This window comes from Tiliqua scincoides, chromosome 1 (genome assembly GCF_035046505.1).
Source record: "Tiliqua scincoides isolate rTilSci1 chromosome 1, rTilSci1.hap2, whole genome shotgun sequence".
Lineage (NCBI taxonomy): Eukaryota > Metazoa > Chordata > Lepidosauria > Squamata > Scincidae > Tiliqua > Tiliqua scincoides.
The window spans coordinates 214195531-214214518 of NC_089821.1; the positions used below are offsets into that span (position 1 = coordinate 214195531).

The 18988-nt window shown below is 41.1% G+C and overlaps 1 protein-coding gene across 3 annotated transcripts in view; it reads left to right on the plus strand.

Moving 5' to 3' along the window:
- The window catches only part of SASH1 (SAM and SH3 domain containing 1), a 164336-nt gene that overhangs the window by 112979 nt on the left and 32369 nt on the right, over positions 1-18988 (plus strand). For all 3 annotated transcript variants that reach the window (XM_066615509.1, XM_066615518.1, XM_066615526.1), the window contains 3 exons: positions 4604-4736; positions 13756-14102; positions 18518-18589. In XM_066615509.1, the coding sequence (XP_066471606.1) occupies positions 4604-4736; positions 13756-14102; positions 18518-18589 (552 nt within the window). The remainder of the gene's footprint in view (positions 1-4603; positions 4737-13755; positions 14103-18517; positions 18590-18988) is intronic.

Here is an 18988-nt window from a genome sequence, read left to right on the forward strand (position 1 = left end):
GTTATGGAGGTACCTGACATATTTGGAAAGCAAACCACCACCAAAAAAGATAAGAACAGATACAAATGGATCTTCTGCTTGAGTAAAATGTTCTGTTTCTTCCCAGTATTGGAAATGAGCTGTGGTTGAGACATGATAGGAAATGGTTGGATTTGGTGCAAGAAGCAATAATGGAAGGATTTGCAACTTCAGAGTGGAAGCATTAGGCGCAGGGGCAATGCTGACTTATAGTCACACTTGTTTTTGTTGGAAGAACAGAGTAAGAGCAACAGTAACAGCTTGGCTTTATAGTTTGCTGACCATCTGATGAAAGGTTGCTTCAGTTTACTGGATGCAGTTCTTCATAACTGCAGATGCTGTTGTTCCTGTTCCCCTGTGGTCCATTGTGCAGTTGTGGAATAGAATGACCCAAGCTGGCCCACTTTTCCCCCAGTATTAGAACATTGCTGATGTGTCAGAGATGCACTTGTTCCAAGAGAAGCTGAGAAAGAGACCCCGCCTTAGCACACATGCCAAGAAAATGGGCCCCATTGGTCTTGATGTATTCTTTTGGCAGCGTTCTGGTGTGCTATCTCTTTAAAGCAAGTATAGTTTTCTGAACTGACTTGGTCAATTTGTTATGGTTTAGAACTGTGGAGCCAGCTGTCTGCAATATGATGTAATGTTGCTATGGAAACTAGAAATGAAACACTTAGGCATTCACTACAGAATTTCTGCATCCAGCATTAGCCAAAATAATTAAGACTTCAGCCATTAGGGGCTTTTTTGAGTGGAGGGGGGGAGCTTGTAGCTGCATGGATGAGAATCAGGCTGTTCCTGTTTACTGTGTTGTATATCCGTGTGTGTTTATTCATCAGGCTATCTAAGAAGTTTTCATAGAACTACTTGAAGAGGAGATGTCTGTGCATATTAGAAGACTCTTGTTTTGGGCACAGAGTTATTAGCTATGATGAAATGTATTGGAACAGAATAGCTATGTGCATGCAGAGGTAAAGCACTTAAGAGCTGTCATATTCCAAGGTCTTTGACCTCTGAGTGGGATACCTACAGTGCAGTATGCAGGAAAATGCTCCTTTTCTCTCACTAAGGAAGGACCTTTCACAGGAGAGAATCACTTAACATAGGATACATATTGTACATTTCCTGTAACTGCCACAACACGAACCTTGAAGAATGTATCTACATATACGGATATAGTATACTACAACAAATTAGGGGTGTCTGTATGTCATTATTTATAATATTCTTGTTTGCAATGCAGAAGTATACAATGTTTTCCAAATCTCAGATTTTTGATGCTGAAAGAATATACTCTTGAGTGTGTGTGAGAAATTATCTGTACCCCAAAGTAAATCCATCACATCAGAATATTGCAATTGCACTCATTTGGCATTTTTAATTAAAAAAGAAAAATTCAAAAGAACTCCTTGTTAGATAAAAACTTATGTCATATCATTAATTACTATTTGTTGAACTATCCTATTTATTTTGCAGGTGGTAGAGCAAATGCTGCATTGTTTATCAGTTCTACAGTTCACATTTTAGATCTACAGAGGACATGCTATACTATACTCTATATTTGGAGCTTTGCCACAAGTTACAGCCCAATAGACTGTAACTGTGCCAGAACCACCATCCAGAGCACAATACTTCAATACTCCGAGACTGAAGGTTGCCAACAACAGCCCAATCCTGTCCAATGCTGTTGAAGCAGGACTGCTGGGCCAGTGCTATATCCAGCACTGTAATTGAACAGGTGAAAGGTCTCATCAGGGTAAGGGAATATTTGTTTCCTTACCCCCTGTTGAGCGCCAACCTGCACACTGGGGCTTCTTGGGTCTGTGCCAGCTTAGTCCCTGGCATAGAACTGTGGGCTTCAGGCTCAGTATGGGGGTTATGATATGGCAGAGGCCTCCTCCACCATCCCCACCCTTCTGCCGGGCCTGAGCTGCTCCCTCCCTGCCCTCCCCCAACCTCAAACCCTCCTCCTGACCTGCATGCCACTCTCCCCCACTCCTCCTCCAACCAGCAGTGAGGCAGGATATGGTGCCTGCAAGATGGTGCAGGCCTTCCCAACAGTGCCTCTTACTCCCTGGGTGTCGAAAAGTGCTTTGCACTGCAGCCGCAGCGCCAGCACTCTTGGAGCACAGGATTGAGCTGTTAGTATAACTTCAAGAATAGTGTGCTGACTGTTTTCCTTATGTTGATGTGTTCCTCTGTCATCAAAATTATGAGCATACAAGAGAGGAACAGGATTTTAAAGAAAATAGTCATTGTCTTTTAAACATAATTTATCCAGATATTTTTTGGATATGGTTTCAGGTAATTTCTGTATAGAGTTTACTGCAAAATGGTTCCCTTTTCTTCATCCTGAATGATGATGGTTTAATGTACCATATTTCTTCACTTAGAGATCACAGCTTTTATATCTGATAATTATCTGCAATGCCATCTTTGTTTAACTAGGATCACTACAAGCCCCTCTTCATATCTGGGTAAAGCATAGCTACAGAGCGATGTACATACTGATTGGCTTCATTATTAAATTGACTCCCTGTGTTGCGCAATTGCACAAGTAGACCATCTGCCTCTTGTTATTTGTAATGGTGTTCCTTTCTTTCACAAGTTCACCCAGACAGAGATTTTCTCCACACGGTAGAAGAATAGTTGTGTGTCTTTTCACGAGTTCTACATGAGTGTAAGGAAATATGTGGCCAGTGCATTTTGCCCAATCCCAAGTACATCTTTTCCCTCTGAATTACAAATCGGATTGTCTCTTTCTTAGGAACAAAGTTCATTCACAGATGGCTCTATCCACAGAGTTCCCAGGCATGTCTTATGCACTGTGGAATCCCCATGTACCCCGTCATTCTGCCACCACATGGAGACGCTTTTGCTCAATGGATAAAGTGAGCCTTTATCTAGATCTGGTTATTATGTGGAGGTTGCTCGATGTTCCTGGCTGTTCCCTATCCTCCCCCAGAATGGTTCCTCTATTGAGCTACCTGCTCTAGCGGTGTACTCTTGGTGCATGTGGGGCTACCAGCTGTTTGCATTGGAGTCCCTGGTCCATTATCCATCATAGCAGCTGCCGAGCCAGCAGCCCAGTCCCTGCACTGACGGAGTGCAAGTTGTGTCATTGCAAGGTTCGGCTAGAATTGGGCCGCAATGACAGATCTCTGCAGGTACATCATTTGTGTTAGATTTCAAAACAGAACAAAAACAAAACTGGTCTACTCTGTAACTCAACGAGACAGCAGATGTTCCAAGTGCTAGTTGAGCTCTTGCCCTGGCCTACATAGTTAGCTTGACACTCTTGCATTTTATAGAAGTCATTGTTAAATAAAGCCCATTCTGTCAGGCTTAAAACAGGACCAGAATATAATGGTGCATTCCAACATAGAAACTCAAATGACCTGAAGTTCACTCACAGGAAGTTGCTCTTGAGGTTTCTAAGCTGGATGTTGGAAATGTGATGAATTGATCTGGGCTGCACATAAGGCAAAGTGAGGGGTCCAGTTGTCTTAACTTTCCAGCTGGAATCTTCCCTGCTCCTTGGAATGCATTGTGTACAGTGGCAGTTCTGTACTGTAAAAGCAAAGAGAGGCCCATACTTTTTCCTCTCCCCCCTTCCACTCTCACACACAAAATCTAATGGTCAAAGAGAGGAAGTAACGTATTGAGCATTGGATCTGTCTTGAAAATGGGAGCTCTGATTTGGTTCACAAGGAATGGATTGTTTCAGCTTGTGGTGTCACTGCTGCTGGAGAGGGTGGATTCCTCTGGTCTCTGTAATGTTTGATACTTGAGGGAAAACAGCTGGAACGGAGCTTACTGCATCAGATGTGAAACAAAATGGGATGTTGGGGAATATGGACTATACTGAGAGCCTGTAAAGGTCAGAGTTTTCCTTTGGTCAGTTCTGGAGGAATGCTGTGTCCATCTTAACGCCAGTCTTGAGAATCTTCAGAATGAGAAGCTCTGGGAAGGAGAAGATTATTTTGTGGCTCCGTGTAGCTAGTAAAAGAAGTCAGAGAAGATCTCTTTCCTTTCCCCTTCCCTTCCCCTTTTTTCTCTCTCTTCATTTTTGCTGCCGCTGTTTTTGATTTAGAAGCCTGGAAAAAAGTAGTCAATGATAGAGTTTCAGCTCCTTTTGGAGAAGCTGTTTATAACCGGATTTTTAAACGTCAAGTTCCACCAAGGCGGACAAGACCAGCGCCTGACCCAAACCACAGGCGCTTAACTAGCATGGCTAAAAGAGTCCTGCCTGAAATGTGTTCAGAGACAATGTGGAAGTAGCTATTATTACACAATGAGAGGCGAGGAGGACCAGGGCAGGAACACATTTTGGTTCCTGAGACTTTACCTTGCGCTAATTTAGACGTCAAAATGGTATGTTCTGCTCTTTTTAAAGTAGTTGGTAATTTTATGTGTGTGAGTGTGTGTCTGAGAGGCAGAGACCAACCTGGGCTTTGAGCATAACAGTTTTAAGTTACAGAGTTTTCCTTGTCAGAGTGCAGTAAGCCTGGGGCTGCATTGGCTTGAAAGTGACTGAGCTAAGGGATGATTCCTTGATTAACATTTTCTTTTGTTTCTTTGCCAGTCAAGAGAGCAGTCAGATGATGAATCCGAAGAATCTGTGAAGTTTAAGAGACTGCACAAACTGGTTAACTCAACACGCAGAGTGAGAAAGAAGTTAATTAGAGTGGAAGAAATTAAAAAAACCAGCACGGAAGGTAAAAATCTAGCCCTGATATTGAAACCTGCTTGCTACTAATTGTAAAGATAGGAGGGGGTATTTCTCTGTTGATACGTGACTAGCGAAATGGTAAAGAGGACATGAAAGAAGTCTTGCTAAGGCAACAGTAGAAATGACTTGTGTGGCTACCATTGTATGTGATTCAATATGTTATAGTTAAAGAGCCCTATCCAAATATCTCCTTGCATGAGGCACTTGCTGATTTAACTATTTTATTGGTCTCTGTTTCATTAATTATTTCTATTATCTGTTTCTTATTTGTTGCGGGTCTGGTTATTTTTTTAAATTTGGATTTATTATAATTTTACTAACTTTTTAGTTGTGGAAACACCAAAGTGAAAAGGCAGCATATAAAAAGCTGGAGTGAATGAATGAAGGAGTATGCCATTTCTCCCTCTGTACACAGCATGCCATTCTAGAAGCTTCTCTGACCCTCGGGAATAATTTTTTTGGTTGCATTTGAGGCAGTAACAGAAAGAGGGAGAGGACACCCCCATTGTACAAAAAGAAGTTCACTGATTCTTTGGATCCAAGTCAAGAAGAGTTAATATTTTTTTCAGATAGTAGAGGGCTCTGCCATGCGAATTTGACTGCCAACTTTGTTTGCATGCTTGGTTCTGCATCAGGGAGCCCATTTTATCAGCACAGTAGCAATGTGCATTGCAGTTTTCTTCTTCAGTGTGTAATGAAGGTGTCTGGAAGAAGATATCAGAAATTCACATTCTTTCTGATCACACCAAGCTGTCTGTAAAAAAAATTACTTTCCAGAAGCTGGGTGGATCTCTCCATGATGACTTATAGTACTGGGTATAGACTTGGGGGATTTGTGGGGAGGAGAGTAATAGCTGAGGCAACAGATAGTTTCATCTTTTCTGGTAAACCCGCAGAATTTTCTGTAACACACAGGAGTTGCTGCCACTTGTCAAGAGTCATTGCCACTGTGTAACACTCATGTTTGCTTATCTGCAAGTTCTAGAGTCGTCATGGAGGAGGGGATCCAATAACTGTGTGATGCCTGAATGAGTTGTGCTTCTAGGGCAGTGCTTTTCAACCTTTTTCATCTCAGCGGCACACTGGCAAGGTTACCGGAATGGTCAAAGCACACCATCAGCGTTTTGATAACTGACAAGGCACACAATGCTGTCAGTGGGGGCTCACATCCCCCAATGGTCCTTTTAATAAATGACCCTCTCCCAAATTCCCACGGCACACCAGTGGTTGAAAATGGCTGTTCTAGGGCAAGGGGAGACTGTGAGACAAAGTCCAAAAGAGAAGGCTTACCCCTTCGATAAGAAGACCAGGGTATGTCTCATGAAATGCTGAAATGTCTGTCTGATTAGCAAGCCACTCCCTTCAAACTCTGCAGATTATTCCTTCATCAGGGACTGATGAGTCCATCAGAAAATTCATGTGGTTCACTTGGGTGGAAATGGGAGAATGCCACAATTCCTTCCATGACAAAGGATTTTTAACCCCCTCATGCAAAAATGCACTGGAGGTTGGACATTTGGCTTCTTTCAGTGTGTTAAAATTATGTTCTGTTATAGGGGAAAGAAATCTTATCAAGCATTTTAAATATTAGTACAACATAAGAATGTTTTGTAAAGTAAACCATTTTCCACTCAGCTCTGCAAAGAAAGAGGTTGAGTTCTAATACAGATGTGGTCAGGGATTGTTTTTCCTGACGTATCCCACATGGACTCCAAGTGCACATCTGTGAACCTTTGAGCAGCAACTTTGTGGACAAAATCTGGCTTTTCAGCTACAGAATAGTCCATGTGATCTCTCTAGCACTGGAATTGTTCCACGTGATCTCTGTCCTGCAAGGCAATTCAAAGATGGAGCAAGAGCCTGCTGATGTAATCCTGGATGTGGCTTTAGGAACAGAGGAAATGTGTGAGGAACGCACAGATTCCAAGCTATTCTTACTAAAGCCAAGAAACAGAACCAAGGAACAGACTACCTAGTATTTAGGTGTTCCTTATATGTCATGATGAAATCTTTCCTGTGCTGTTAGTATTTAGACTTCCTCCCTGTGCATACTCTGAGCAAGTATAACTTACTCCAGTGGTTCTCACACATTTAGCACTGGGACCCACTTTTTAGAATGAAAATCTGTCAGGACCCACCAGAAGTGATGTCATGACCGGAAGTGACGCCATCAAGCAGGAAAATTTTTAACTATCCTAGGCTGCAATCCTACCCACTCTTACCTAGGATTGTCCCATTTACTATCATTGTTAAAAGAATAAACATAGTAGCTTGTTAAAAGTAAAGGTCTGTAACATTTCCCCAAATGCAGTCATATACCATGGGAGCATCAAGTCTAATATATTAAAGATAAAATATTGAATGGGGACCCACCTGAAATTGGCTCATGACCCACCTAGTGGGTCCCAACTCACAGTTTGAGAAACAATGCTTTACTCTAAGGCCCAATTCCATATTATGAATGGTGAGGTGGTAAAATTGAGCGAGCAGCATTCTGGACTGTTACTACAGACAGCAAGTAGGGAGCCATAGTTTGTGATCCTTCCCATTGCAAAAAGCATTCAGCATATAGTAAAATAGCAAATCAGGGACGTCTGTGCTAAAACTTTCCTCAGCTGTGCCATTTGCTACATGCAATGAGTGGGTTTGCAGAGGGGGGCTGCCTGGGGAAACATTCTAAAATATCTTCCCAATTACTGCAGTGGAATGTTCCAGTATTTGACCACATCAGCTTACCATCCTAGCTCTGCCTAATGTGAAGACTAGGTCAAAATCTAATTGGATTCAGTGGAAGTTGCTTCTGAGCTAACATGCATAGAATTGGGCTACATATGTAATCTGGTTTAAACCATTAAACTCAGACATGGGTTTTCAAGGGATCATACTGAGAGAAGGCAGGCCGATTGAGGGATATACTGCCCAGTGGTTAACCTAGTCACACATTCCTTCCTGCTCCTCAGTTTCCTTTTGTACTGGGTCTGCAGCTAAATTGGGCGGGGGGGGGGGGGCTGATAATGGCATTTTAACCAAAGACTGCTGATGTCTCATCCACTTGTAGACTGCTGAACATGCACAGCAGCTCCCCCAAAATAAGGGCAAATAGGCACAAAATAGTAAGAAAACAGGGCATTCATTGATTGGGTATTTCAGCTTTTTACTTGACGACTTGTAGATCTTGCACAATTTCATACCTTTAAAATATGTTTCTCTTGAAGTTCATGTCTATATTTGTCTTCCATGTGACTTTCTTGTTATTGCCTTTCCCAGTGTACCCTCAGAAGTTTTTGTAGCTGATGACATACATTGTGTGCTTGCCAAGATTTCAGAAAAAATATTTGAAACATTTGTTCAATGAATGAGAGTGGACTCTCTTAAGAGTGTGGATCTTGCAGTCTAGTAGGATTGTATTTTGTTACTTTGAGAGGAAAAGCAAATTAATAAGCAACAGAATGTTTAGTGAAGATGTTGCTGAAAATTTTGATTCTCAATCAAAATACCTGGAACCTACAGAATTAAAGATTTCATTTGACTCCAGCTCTGCATTTATAGTGCTACTCTTGTAAAATAGATGAACATGATGTGAAATTTTTTTCTTTATCCTGAACAGGAAAAAGGAAATACAAACAAATTCAGCTTTCCAAATCTGGGCCAGCGTAGGGTAGATTTAAACCTCAGCAGTTCTATTCATATTTGACTTTCATCATACTGTATTCAGTTTGGCAGCTAAAATATATAAAGAACATGTGTTGTGTTACCTCTCATTTTCTTTAACTCTGACATATAATCATAGACTTGGAAAAAACCCAGGGGATTCTCAAGTCTCACCCTTTCCTACCTAGAATAGCATTATATATAAAGCAAGAGATCATCCATATTTTTTCCTTGAGAGTATTCTACAGGCTTCAGAGTCAAGCCTGTTACATAACTGTGCCAGTCACTTACATAAGAAGTTTTCCTTGACAATGTTAAACCTCAGTCTGCATTCCTATGTTAAATCCATTTCTTTAGCCTGCTTCACAATTGCTGGGACCATCCTATGCATGCCTTTGGGGTTCTCTGCACTCACTGTAATTTCCAACCATACTTTTTTTAAATTCTGTCCTCAGTGGATTAAGTGAACAATTATTTTCTCTTTCTGACATCCCTTTAAATACTTGTAAGCTATGCTCATATCCTCATTTCATATAGGCCAAGCTCCTCAAAACCCTGGCCCAGTGCCCAGACCTGGGGTTTGGAGAAATATTTCTGCTCCTTAAGAACAGAAGAACAGCCCCACTGGATCAGGCCATAGGCTCATCTAGTCCAACTTCCTGTATCTCACAGCGGCCCATGAAATGCCCCAGGGAGCACACCTGATAACAAAAGACCTGCATCCTGGTGCCCTCCCTTGCATCTGACATAGCCCATTTCTAAATTCAGGAGGTTGCACATACACATCATGGCTTGTAACCCGTAATGGATTTTTCCTCCAGAAACTTGCCCAATCCCCTTTTAAAGGCAACTAGGCCAGATGCCATCACCACATCCTGTGGCAAGGAGTTCCACAGACCAACCACACACTAAGTAAAGGAATATTTTCTTTTGTCTGTCCTAACTCTCCCAACACTCAATTTTAGTGGATGTCCCCTGGTTCTGGTGTTATGTGAGAGTGTAAAGAGCATCTCTCTATCCACTTTATCCTTCCCATGCATAATTTTGTATGTCTAAATCATGTCCCCCCTCGGGCGCCTCTTTTCTAGGCTGAAGAGGCCCAAACGCCATAGCCTTTCCTCATAAGGAAGGTGCCCCAGCCCAGTAATCATCTTAGTCACTCTCTTTTGCACCTTTTCCATTTCCACTATATCCTTTTTGAGATGTGGCGACCAGAACTGGACAAACTCCTTGAGCAGAGTTTACCATTCCACCTCCACATGGCTTGCCTTTGGAGTAGATCTGGGCATTGGGACGCTCTGGGCAACCACATCAGCCCGAGCGTCCTATTGCATAGCCTTCTGGGATGCCGGGCAGCAGACACGACTGCCCAGAGTACCCTGGTGCCCAGATCTACTTGGAAGATGAGCTGCACAGTGGCAGAACGGTAAGCTCCGGTCTGAACGGGGACAGGTTTCCGTCAGACAGGGGTTATAAGTTTGGCAACTGCTGATCTAAAAGCACCCATTGCCTTCACTCTTTATAAATACAACAGTCCTATTAGATTGGGCGAATAGTGCATCTAGTCCAATAACCTGTTTCCTGCTGTAGCCCTACCAGCTGCTTCTGGACCCAGGAAAATGCATACTTCTCTCCATCATTGCTTCCCTGCAACTGATATTCACAGACAGCTGAAAGTGGAGGTAGTGCGTAGCCATTATTACAACTGACCTTTGATAGATTTGTCCTCCATGATTTTGACCAATCCCCTTTTTAATTTTTTTTTTTAATGAAGTTTATTTATTTATTACTGATACAGGTAAGGAAAATCGGTTAGACTTAGGGCTGAGACTACATAGGTTACACATGAGGGTATTGGCCATCGATTACAACATACATTAGTCCAATAAAATAAAAAATAAAAAATGATAATATCTAAAAATGAAATTATTCATCAATACAAAAATTATCATATTTGTTATTCTACTGATTAATAATTTAACTAAACAATCAATATTTTTTATCTAGAATTATCTAACCAATCATAAAAAGGCTTCAAATTTTTACTTATACGCTCTTCTTACCACTAAACTAATATTTAAAACAAAATATTTCTTATCTGACTCTTAATTTCTGATGTCGCATTTAAGAGGAATGTTTCCAGTTTAAATGGTAATACACACTTCAGTACCTCTTGTAACCGTTTATATATCATTTTCCAATATTTCTTTGCTTTTTCGCATATTCACCACATATAATAAAAAATTCCCTCAATTCTTTATTTATCCAACATAAGGGAGGGCGGAGTCAACACTCAGTGAAGTAGCAGCGAACCTCGGAGGCTCCCGGGGGGACTGCTAAATAGATGTGTTTTTTCAAGTGCCTCAACAATGAAGTACTCTTCGTTGCCGAGAAGAAGGAAAGAAGGCTGAGAGCTTGAAGGGGGGAGTCTCTTGAAACAGACCAATCCCCTTTTAAAAGCCATCCATGCTAGTGGCTGTCACTACTTCTTGTGACAATAAATTCCACAGACTAATTATTCTCTGTGTGAAGAAATACTGTCTTGTGTACATCCTAAATTTTCTACCAATCAGTTCCATTTCCTAAACCCAAGTTCTAGTACTTTTTTCTATCTACTCTCTCTGCACCATGCATAATTTTATAATTCAATCATGCCCCACCTTAATCACCTTTTTTTTCCAAGCTAAAAAACTCCAAATGTTGTAATCTTTCCTTGTAAGGAAGGTCCTTCAGCTGTCTGATCACTTTGGTTGTGTGCTTTTCAGCTCTACAGTATCCTTCTGGAGGTGAGATGTCCAGCCAGCACTATATACACTATTCCAAATGTGCTCATACTGTAGATTTGAATAGGGGCAATACAATCCTAGCCAGCTCACTCTCAATTTCTTTCCTTCTGACCTCTAACATGGAATTTGCCTTCTTTACACCTGCTGCTCAATGGGTCGGTTTTCATTGAGCTGTTCATAACCTCAAGATCTCTTCCGTGGTTTGTCACTGACTGCTGAGACCTCATCAGTGCGTATCTGAAGTTGGGATTTTTAAAAAATCCTTTTATATGTCCTCAACCCTATTATCAACTTCATACGTCCATCAAACTAGCTTAATTCATGCTCAATGATTGTGATGTTTTATTTGCTTTTGTCACTACTCTTTCTTCTTGCATTGTTCTTGTCATAATAATTTTGAGAGAATATTTTGCTACAAACAGTAAATTTTTTCCTTTCCTACAATGTAGCTACCATAGATACTCAGGTATAGTAGGTAAAGAGTGGTTAAGTACCGTAGATACTCCCCCTATAGTGCCTAAAATTTTTGCCAAGTAATCAAGCTCCAATTATCACTTCTCCTTATCTCCAGGTCAATCAGAGGGCAGAGCCTTTCAACTTTGAACAGATTTTCTCAGCTAAGCTCAGGCAGGCACCTCATTAGTTGCTATAGTAACTTTCCTGGGAAATTCCAGCCAAAGTTAACCTTTTATTCTCCTCCATTCCCTTTTGCTGCTGCAACCTGGTTCCCTTTTGCAAAGGCTTTGCATTTGGCAGAGGTCTTTTTTTTTCAACACCAGGATGGGATCCCCTTTCCATTTGAAGCAAAGTTCCAGGCTACAATTCAATGCACCATTACTTAAGACTAACACCCATGGAAAGCAGCGGGTCTACCTCTGAGTATGCAATACAAGGACATCTGCAAGAGGGATCTGAAGGCCTTAGGAGTGGACCTCAACAGGTGGGAAACCCTGGCCTCTGAGCGGCCTGCTTGGAGGCAGGCTGTGCAGCATGGCCTTTCCCAGTTTGAAGAGACACTTGGCCAACAGACTGAGGCAAAGAGGCAAAGGAGGAAGGCCCATAGCCAGGGAGACAGACCAGGGACAGACTGCACTTGCTCCCAATGTGGAAGGGATTGTCACTCCCGAACTGACCCTTTCAGCCACACTAGATGCAGTTCCAGAACCACCATGCAGAACACGATACCATAGTCTCTTGAGACTGAAAGTTGCCAACTACTACTTCTGAGTAAAAAGGGTTGCAAATATATGCAGCTGCATCTCACTGCTGTGAATTGAATTGCGCTCTCCCAGTTATGTGTTATGGGTTGTATGTTATATGTAGAGCTTCTGGCTTAACACACCAGACACCTTAAAGGTGGATTTGATTCTTGGTTCTCTTGCAGTGGTTGCCAACCTTTTTCACTTGCATATCCATTGGCAGCCCATTTCCATAAATTGTACCCTTCATATGAGCAAAATGTTTGTAATTAATAATACAAGCCCTCATCTCCTCCATATGAAAGCCCAGACTTCATGTATTTAGCACAGTGTTGTCTCTTTTCATCTGTTTGAAGAACAGAAGACTCTGCCTTTGCACTGTTTTGCACCAGAAATGTGCTGAGAAATTCTGGGTGATGATCACTTTCCATATTATGTTTCAGTTTTTTTACTGGCCTGGTTTTTCAATCATACATAAATTGATGACCAAAAACTCACTATTGGTGGGGCTTTCACGAACTAGCTACCTCCCTTTCTGCCTTGCAAGGCATTCTGGAGCATGACCTGCCTTTTTGTGCCATTATTCCATTCTTTTTCAAGTACGCCTAAAGGTCCTGTTGAGTGTCCCTGGGAGTACATGAATCCCAGGTTGGGAAGCACTGCTTTACTGGTATGTTGTTTACAGTGCACTTACTCTGATAGTGTTTACAAAAAGGTGGTGAAGACCAGAATTTAAAAAGAATAAAAATGTATCTTATTATCTTTTACTATGTTTTTAATAAATTAGAGACTACAGTTCTTAGGTAACAATTAGTGGTGGGTTATTTTTCAGAATCTGGCCTCGAGTAAAATCAGACAAAACTATAGTCAGACACCCCCCTAAGTTTAACCCCCGACTTATCCGAGGGTTATAGAAAATTCCATGGTTGTTGGCTCAAAACCTGCCCTCGACATATCTGTTGGGTTGACTTATAGACGAGTGTCTATGGTGAGTCTTTTCTGTTTGGTTATAAAAAAAATATAACCTTGCATTATATTTTATGTATGTTTTATTATATAAAATTATGTAATTCAGAAGAAAGATTCATTTAGATTCATGGAACTTTCTTCCAAGTAACTGTGCATAGGATTGCAGCTTTAGTTGAGGCTTTTGGTACACCAGACAGGTACACCAGTATCCCCAGAGTTCCTTACAGTACATGCTAATTTTTTGTTATATCTGTGTGGTTCAAATCTTCAGAAATAAGAATGTCTTCATAATTTTTTCTTATAACTAATACAGAAGTCTTTCCTTCAGTACGTTCCTCTGTGCTTTGTCTTTCTTCACCCAAGTATGAGAAAATTAATGTACTCATTTCTTCCCTTTTAGGTGTGGATGAGCATTCAGCTGATGGCTCTTCAATAGTGGATGACAGATCAGCTCTTTACTCTGGGGTTCACAAGAAGCAGCTATACTTGGATAACTCTTCTGAGAAACAGCCAGATGATGGCTCTGACTCACTGACCACATCTCCTTCATCCAGTAGCCTGGACACTTGGGGTACTAACAGAAAGTTGCTCAAGACCTTCAGTAAATCTGATAGTCGTGGCCTTATTAAGCCCCCAAAGAAGCTTGGGACATTTTTCTCCTATCCAGAAGAGGAGAAGATCCCAAAAGTTTGCCGCTCCTTGACAGATGGAGAAATGAAAAAGAACCTTGGCTCTCTGAGTCACGGGGTAAGTAAAGAAAGCGTTTGCTTTTATGACAACAGGCGTAAGCATCATGTCCTAGTGTCTTTGGAGGAAATCCAGAGTGTCCGGAAGCAGATACGACTGAAAAAAGCAGATTCTAACTACTCGTGTTCTAGAACTTTTCTCTGCCAGCGTCCTGCTAGGAAAGGTGTATCTCCTTCAATCTGTGACCTGCAGCTGCTCCGCCACAAAGTCAAGGGGGGAGGAGAAAGAGGAGGAAGCTGCAGCTTCCCAAACAGAAGGCTTCGAGGGCGCAGCTCAATCAGCGAGTTCAATATCACATATGTGGTTGAGAGAAGCCTGTACAGTCACCTCAACCTGTCACACCTGGTGCGGCCCGTAACTGACAGAACTCTGAGCAAAGCTGAAGAGCAGGATTTGAGGCGATGCCTGCTGGAGGAGGAGGCAGCGGCAAAGAAGAAGTGGGCTGCCACAGTGGACCGCTGTACTAAAAGGGTTCTCTTGAGAATTCACCAAAAGTCTGTGAGTCTAAGAGCCATCACTGAAAGTGGCCTACCAAGTCCCATGAGGTTGCAGTCAGCATTGCTTGTTTTTTCTGGCATAACTTTTGAAATGTCTAATTCATTGGCTTTCTCTTTTCTCCCCTCCCCCTCCCCAATTACTTGCCAACAAGATGTTCCAGTAAGTGTTTTTGGACAGAATGTTCTGGTCCCCAGTGTCCAAACTGGCAAAATTATAAGTAGAAACAGATTGCCCCTTCCACTCAGGATGACTAAATGCATGGAAAACTTTTAAACACAAAACTGAAGTTCACATATAACCAAAAGTAAAGATTGGTGTTTTAGAAAAAAATCAACATTCTTTAGAAGAAATACAGTATAAGTTTGCTTATCTAAATTCTCTCATCCGTGCAACTTTTAAGTAAATAACACTGATGTTTACCTCCACTTTTGCTGTCCTCTGGTGGCAATTGCATAAGTGGGGTTTTGATAGTACTGCAAACCATGTAAAGGGGTGAACACACAAGGCGCCCTGAAGTATATTTTTCTTCCATACCTGTTCCTTTTAGGTGCCAAATCACTTTATCTGGTTCCACATCCAAAAAAAACCATCCCTTTAAAATAGGCTGACATCACTCTACAGTGGATTGTGTAGTGTGCCTCTTCAGATGAGAAGTATGCTACTTTGTGTGAGGGGAAAGTGAGACTAGTGGGTATAAAGTCAAGGAAAGAAAATTCATATCAATTGTGTATTTGGCAGGTTGACCTCCCCCCTGTTGTGTGGTGACTTGCAATTAGCTTGCCTTGAATTTCCGCAGTCTCCAGCCACAATGCATTCAGCTGATTTGTCAGAAGCAGGGTGGCCCAGGACTAGTGATTGCACACATCCATTCAGCCAACCCAGCCAACCCAGTTTCAGAGAAAATTCAATCCCTTGATGACAAAGAGCAGCTATTTTGAAAGAAAACAAATTGTGTGAATTTTCCCTAACCAGAAGATAGGAATTCCTACACAGAAATCATAATTAGATCTTACTACAGTCCCATCCTGCCTATTTTGGCAGCCTGTTTTATGTACCTTTCAAAATATTCCCATCAGCCTCTTGTATTCCTTTTACTTCTGCTGATCACTTGCAGCATGCAAAGTGGGGTATGTTTTCTATGCTCATTAATTTCCACAGTAACCCTGGAAAGTGAGATTGCTTAGTCTAGATTTATAGATTGAAAACTGAGGTTGAGAGCTAGTCGCTTGCCAAAGGCCATCCAGTGAACACATGACTGGACAGCAATTTGAATTGGGGTCTCTCCCAAGGCAGGGTAAGGCAGCACAACGCAATCTTGCTATTCATTAATTCTCAGTGGTTCTCATGCTCCTTTGATGCTGAGGGAGGAAAAAAAATTGTCCTATTTTCCTACAGCTAAAAAAATTTTGTGGAGGGAACGGAGGCACAATAAGACATAGAGGAGCTTTCAGTGGAAATAATTACACAATATAAACAGTAAGAGGTCTAAGACTTTGTATTAGCTCATTTTTAAGGGTGTGCCTGTGATGGACAAAGGAACATAATCTTTCTGGCTAGTTAATGATCCACTTTGGGGCTGCTTTTGGCTAGAAGTCACTATGAAGGTAACAACCAGGTCTGCACAGTGCAAGCAACCTCTTTTTCAGCTGTTTGATACATTCGTAGGTACTACTCTTTGTTAAAATTACTCCACTCATGTGATATTCCTTTTTTTAAAATAACATTTCAGATGGTGATACACCAGATAAATCTGCTTTAGGCATGAGTAGTCATAATGTGCAAATATAAATAGGCAGGGCAACTCTTGTATTCCCTTGAGAGAATGTGAAATAAATTCACAAATTCATAAATTCTCCTGTTGCAAACACAACTGCCATTCCATATGGTTTATTTATGGTTCTGGTAACCAAGAGCCAAATTTTCTTATGTGCTACTTTGGATATGTTTAGCATCTTCCACAGGAGAGAAAGGTGTGTCATTTCTTTTTTCAGGAGGGACCTCTAATTCACTACTTCCTTTGGCTGTATCTTTTTGACCAAGGCAAGAGCCTGATTATACTGCAGTGAACTTGAAACACCCTCTTCCTCTGCAATCATAGTACATGCTTAGTGCAACCTCAGGGAACTGTGGCAGCATCTTGTTCAGTGGAATTGGTTACTTGTCTTTGTTAACATTTATTTTTGCCATCTAAATTTTGTTTTGGTGGTGAAGGTATGCATGAACCTTTCAAACTTGCACCAACATGTGTTTTGATTGCATGACCATTTCATTGACTAGTCCCCAATCTTTTCATCCACAGACTTTGTCTGACAGGTTGTTAAAAAAAATTATTCAAAGAGATGAGGTACATATTTAAAAAACAATTTTTGTAGTTACCCAATTCTACCAGAATAGTAAGTATCATATTGGTACAGCCTGAATAGTTAAAATAGTACTCGTGGCACTTTCGATTGTACGTTATATTCCAGCATGTTGCTGGAAATCATATGATTTTTGTGGATGGCACCAGGGACACACATAGCAAAGCTGTGGGTTTGGGTGTGGTAAGTGTACACCACAGTGTGTGTGTCACACGCACTGTGTTTCAGTTCAGCCTGAAAACTGGATTCCTATATTTGAGATTTAAAAACACTAAATTTTCTGACTTTAGTCATCCATTGTGTTATGTGTGTTTGAGAAAATAATAATAACAGTTGAGAGAATCAACTGTTGATTCTGATGGTGAGAGGATGCTAGCTTTTCAGCCTCCTTGGAAGAAATGCTAGTTACTTCAAAGTGTAGCTTGATAAACTTTCCTTGGTGCAACATTCTTGATACAACATGGAACTTACTAATCAACTTTCGCTGACTAGTAGCCTGGTAATTACTCAATTTGAAAGGGACCTATTGTGTGACACATTTTTGGTGCTGCACAAAATAAAAATTCCCAATCTCGGGTTTTGTGAAAAGTTTTGATTTCCATAAGAAATGATCTGCTTTGATCTGCTTTTTGAGAAAGGATGCAGTTTCATTTGTTGAACTGAACAGCAGCTATGCAATGCTACTGAGAGTTACAGAGTACGTTTCAGTTAATGCAAGTGCTATAGGTAAAGGCTGTTAACTAGAACCAAGTTCTGATGCCTTGATGTGAAAAAGCGACTTTGCTTAGTACGTCTGTTAGCTGTTAGGTGGTGTAATAATGCTGACGTGTTTAGGCAGGCCAAAGCTATTCTAACCAGCATCAGTGCTTTTGGCCAGGGCTGATGTTCTGAAAGTGACTCATTCCACTAGTTCGATCGTGCCACTGTAAATATAACCTACTTTATCTCATAGCTGCAACAAAGCTGCTTTGTACTGTGGAGGAGTTGGTGAGAAATGTGGAGCTGCCGCTTTCCAAGAATGTAACCTGATTCATAAGCCTCTTGGAGGCTTGGGCCAATGGCCATTTTGGCAGAGAGTCTCTTTGACTGGCCTTCCAAACCTGCTATGTATGAGTAGATTTGTGGGACTTTAGATGTTTGCTTCTAGAAGTTCTTCGGCACTGCATAGGTTTGGGTTGTAAGGTTTTCTGTTACTACTTTGCACTCTGCTGACAAAAAGAGGAGCTGGAAATTGTCATGGGTTTTCAATGGGCTACATAAAAAATTATTATTCCAGAAAAAGCTTTAGATTCTTTGCTGTGGAGCCACAGTCAATGTGAAGTTTAAAAAAAAAAAAAGATAATGCTCAAAAGATTTTCAGTGACTGTTGGAAAGTTGTAAATATTATAATGCATGACTGTAAGACTAGAATGTTGTATTTCTCATCATTTTTTTCCTGTTACCATCATGTGTACAATTTGACTATTTTTCGGTATTTTTTTGCACTTCAGAAAACTGTTTTGGTGTGCTGATTTTTGTCATAATGGGATAGACATTTAACCCTGTCTTCTTCTACAGAGGACCTGCAGCTTTGGTGGCTTTGACTTGACAAATCGCTCCTTGCACATCGGAAACAATTTGGATCAGATGGTGAGTACGACAGAGAGGTCCAGATGTGGAAGCCTGTGAGACCCCTTACTTGTCTTACACTGAAGCACAATGGTAGTGTTTACAACAACATAAAATGTCATGGCAGCTGCTATCGTAGCAACTGAACTGGTTCCTCAAACTTCCGAACTATAGTTGGATACACACTGACTGTCTTGTTTACAATGGACAGCTGCTGACGGACTGCACAAAACTGTTAACTATTTGCCATATAATTATAGGGATTAAGAGTGTTGATTACAGCAATCACCTATTGCACTGGAGAAAATGTTAATGTATCCAAATGCTTGCCTTCTGAACTAGTCTTCTGATTAGTTTGCAACTTTTGCAACTATATTGTGTAGAAACAAAACAAGCTTTGCACAATGTCATGCACAGTTT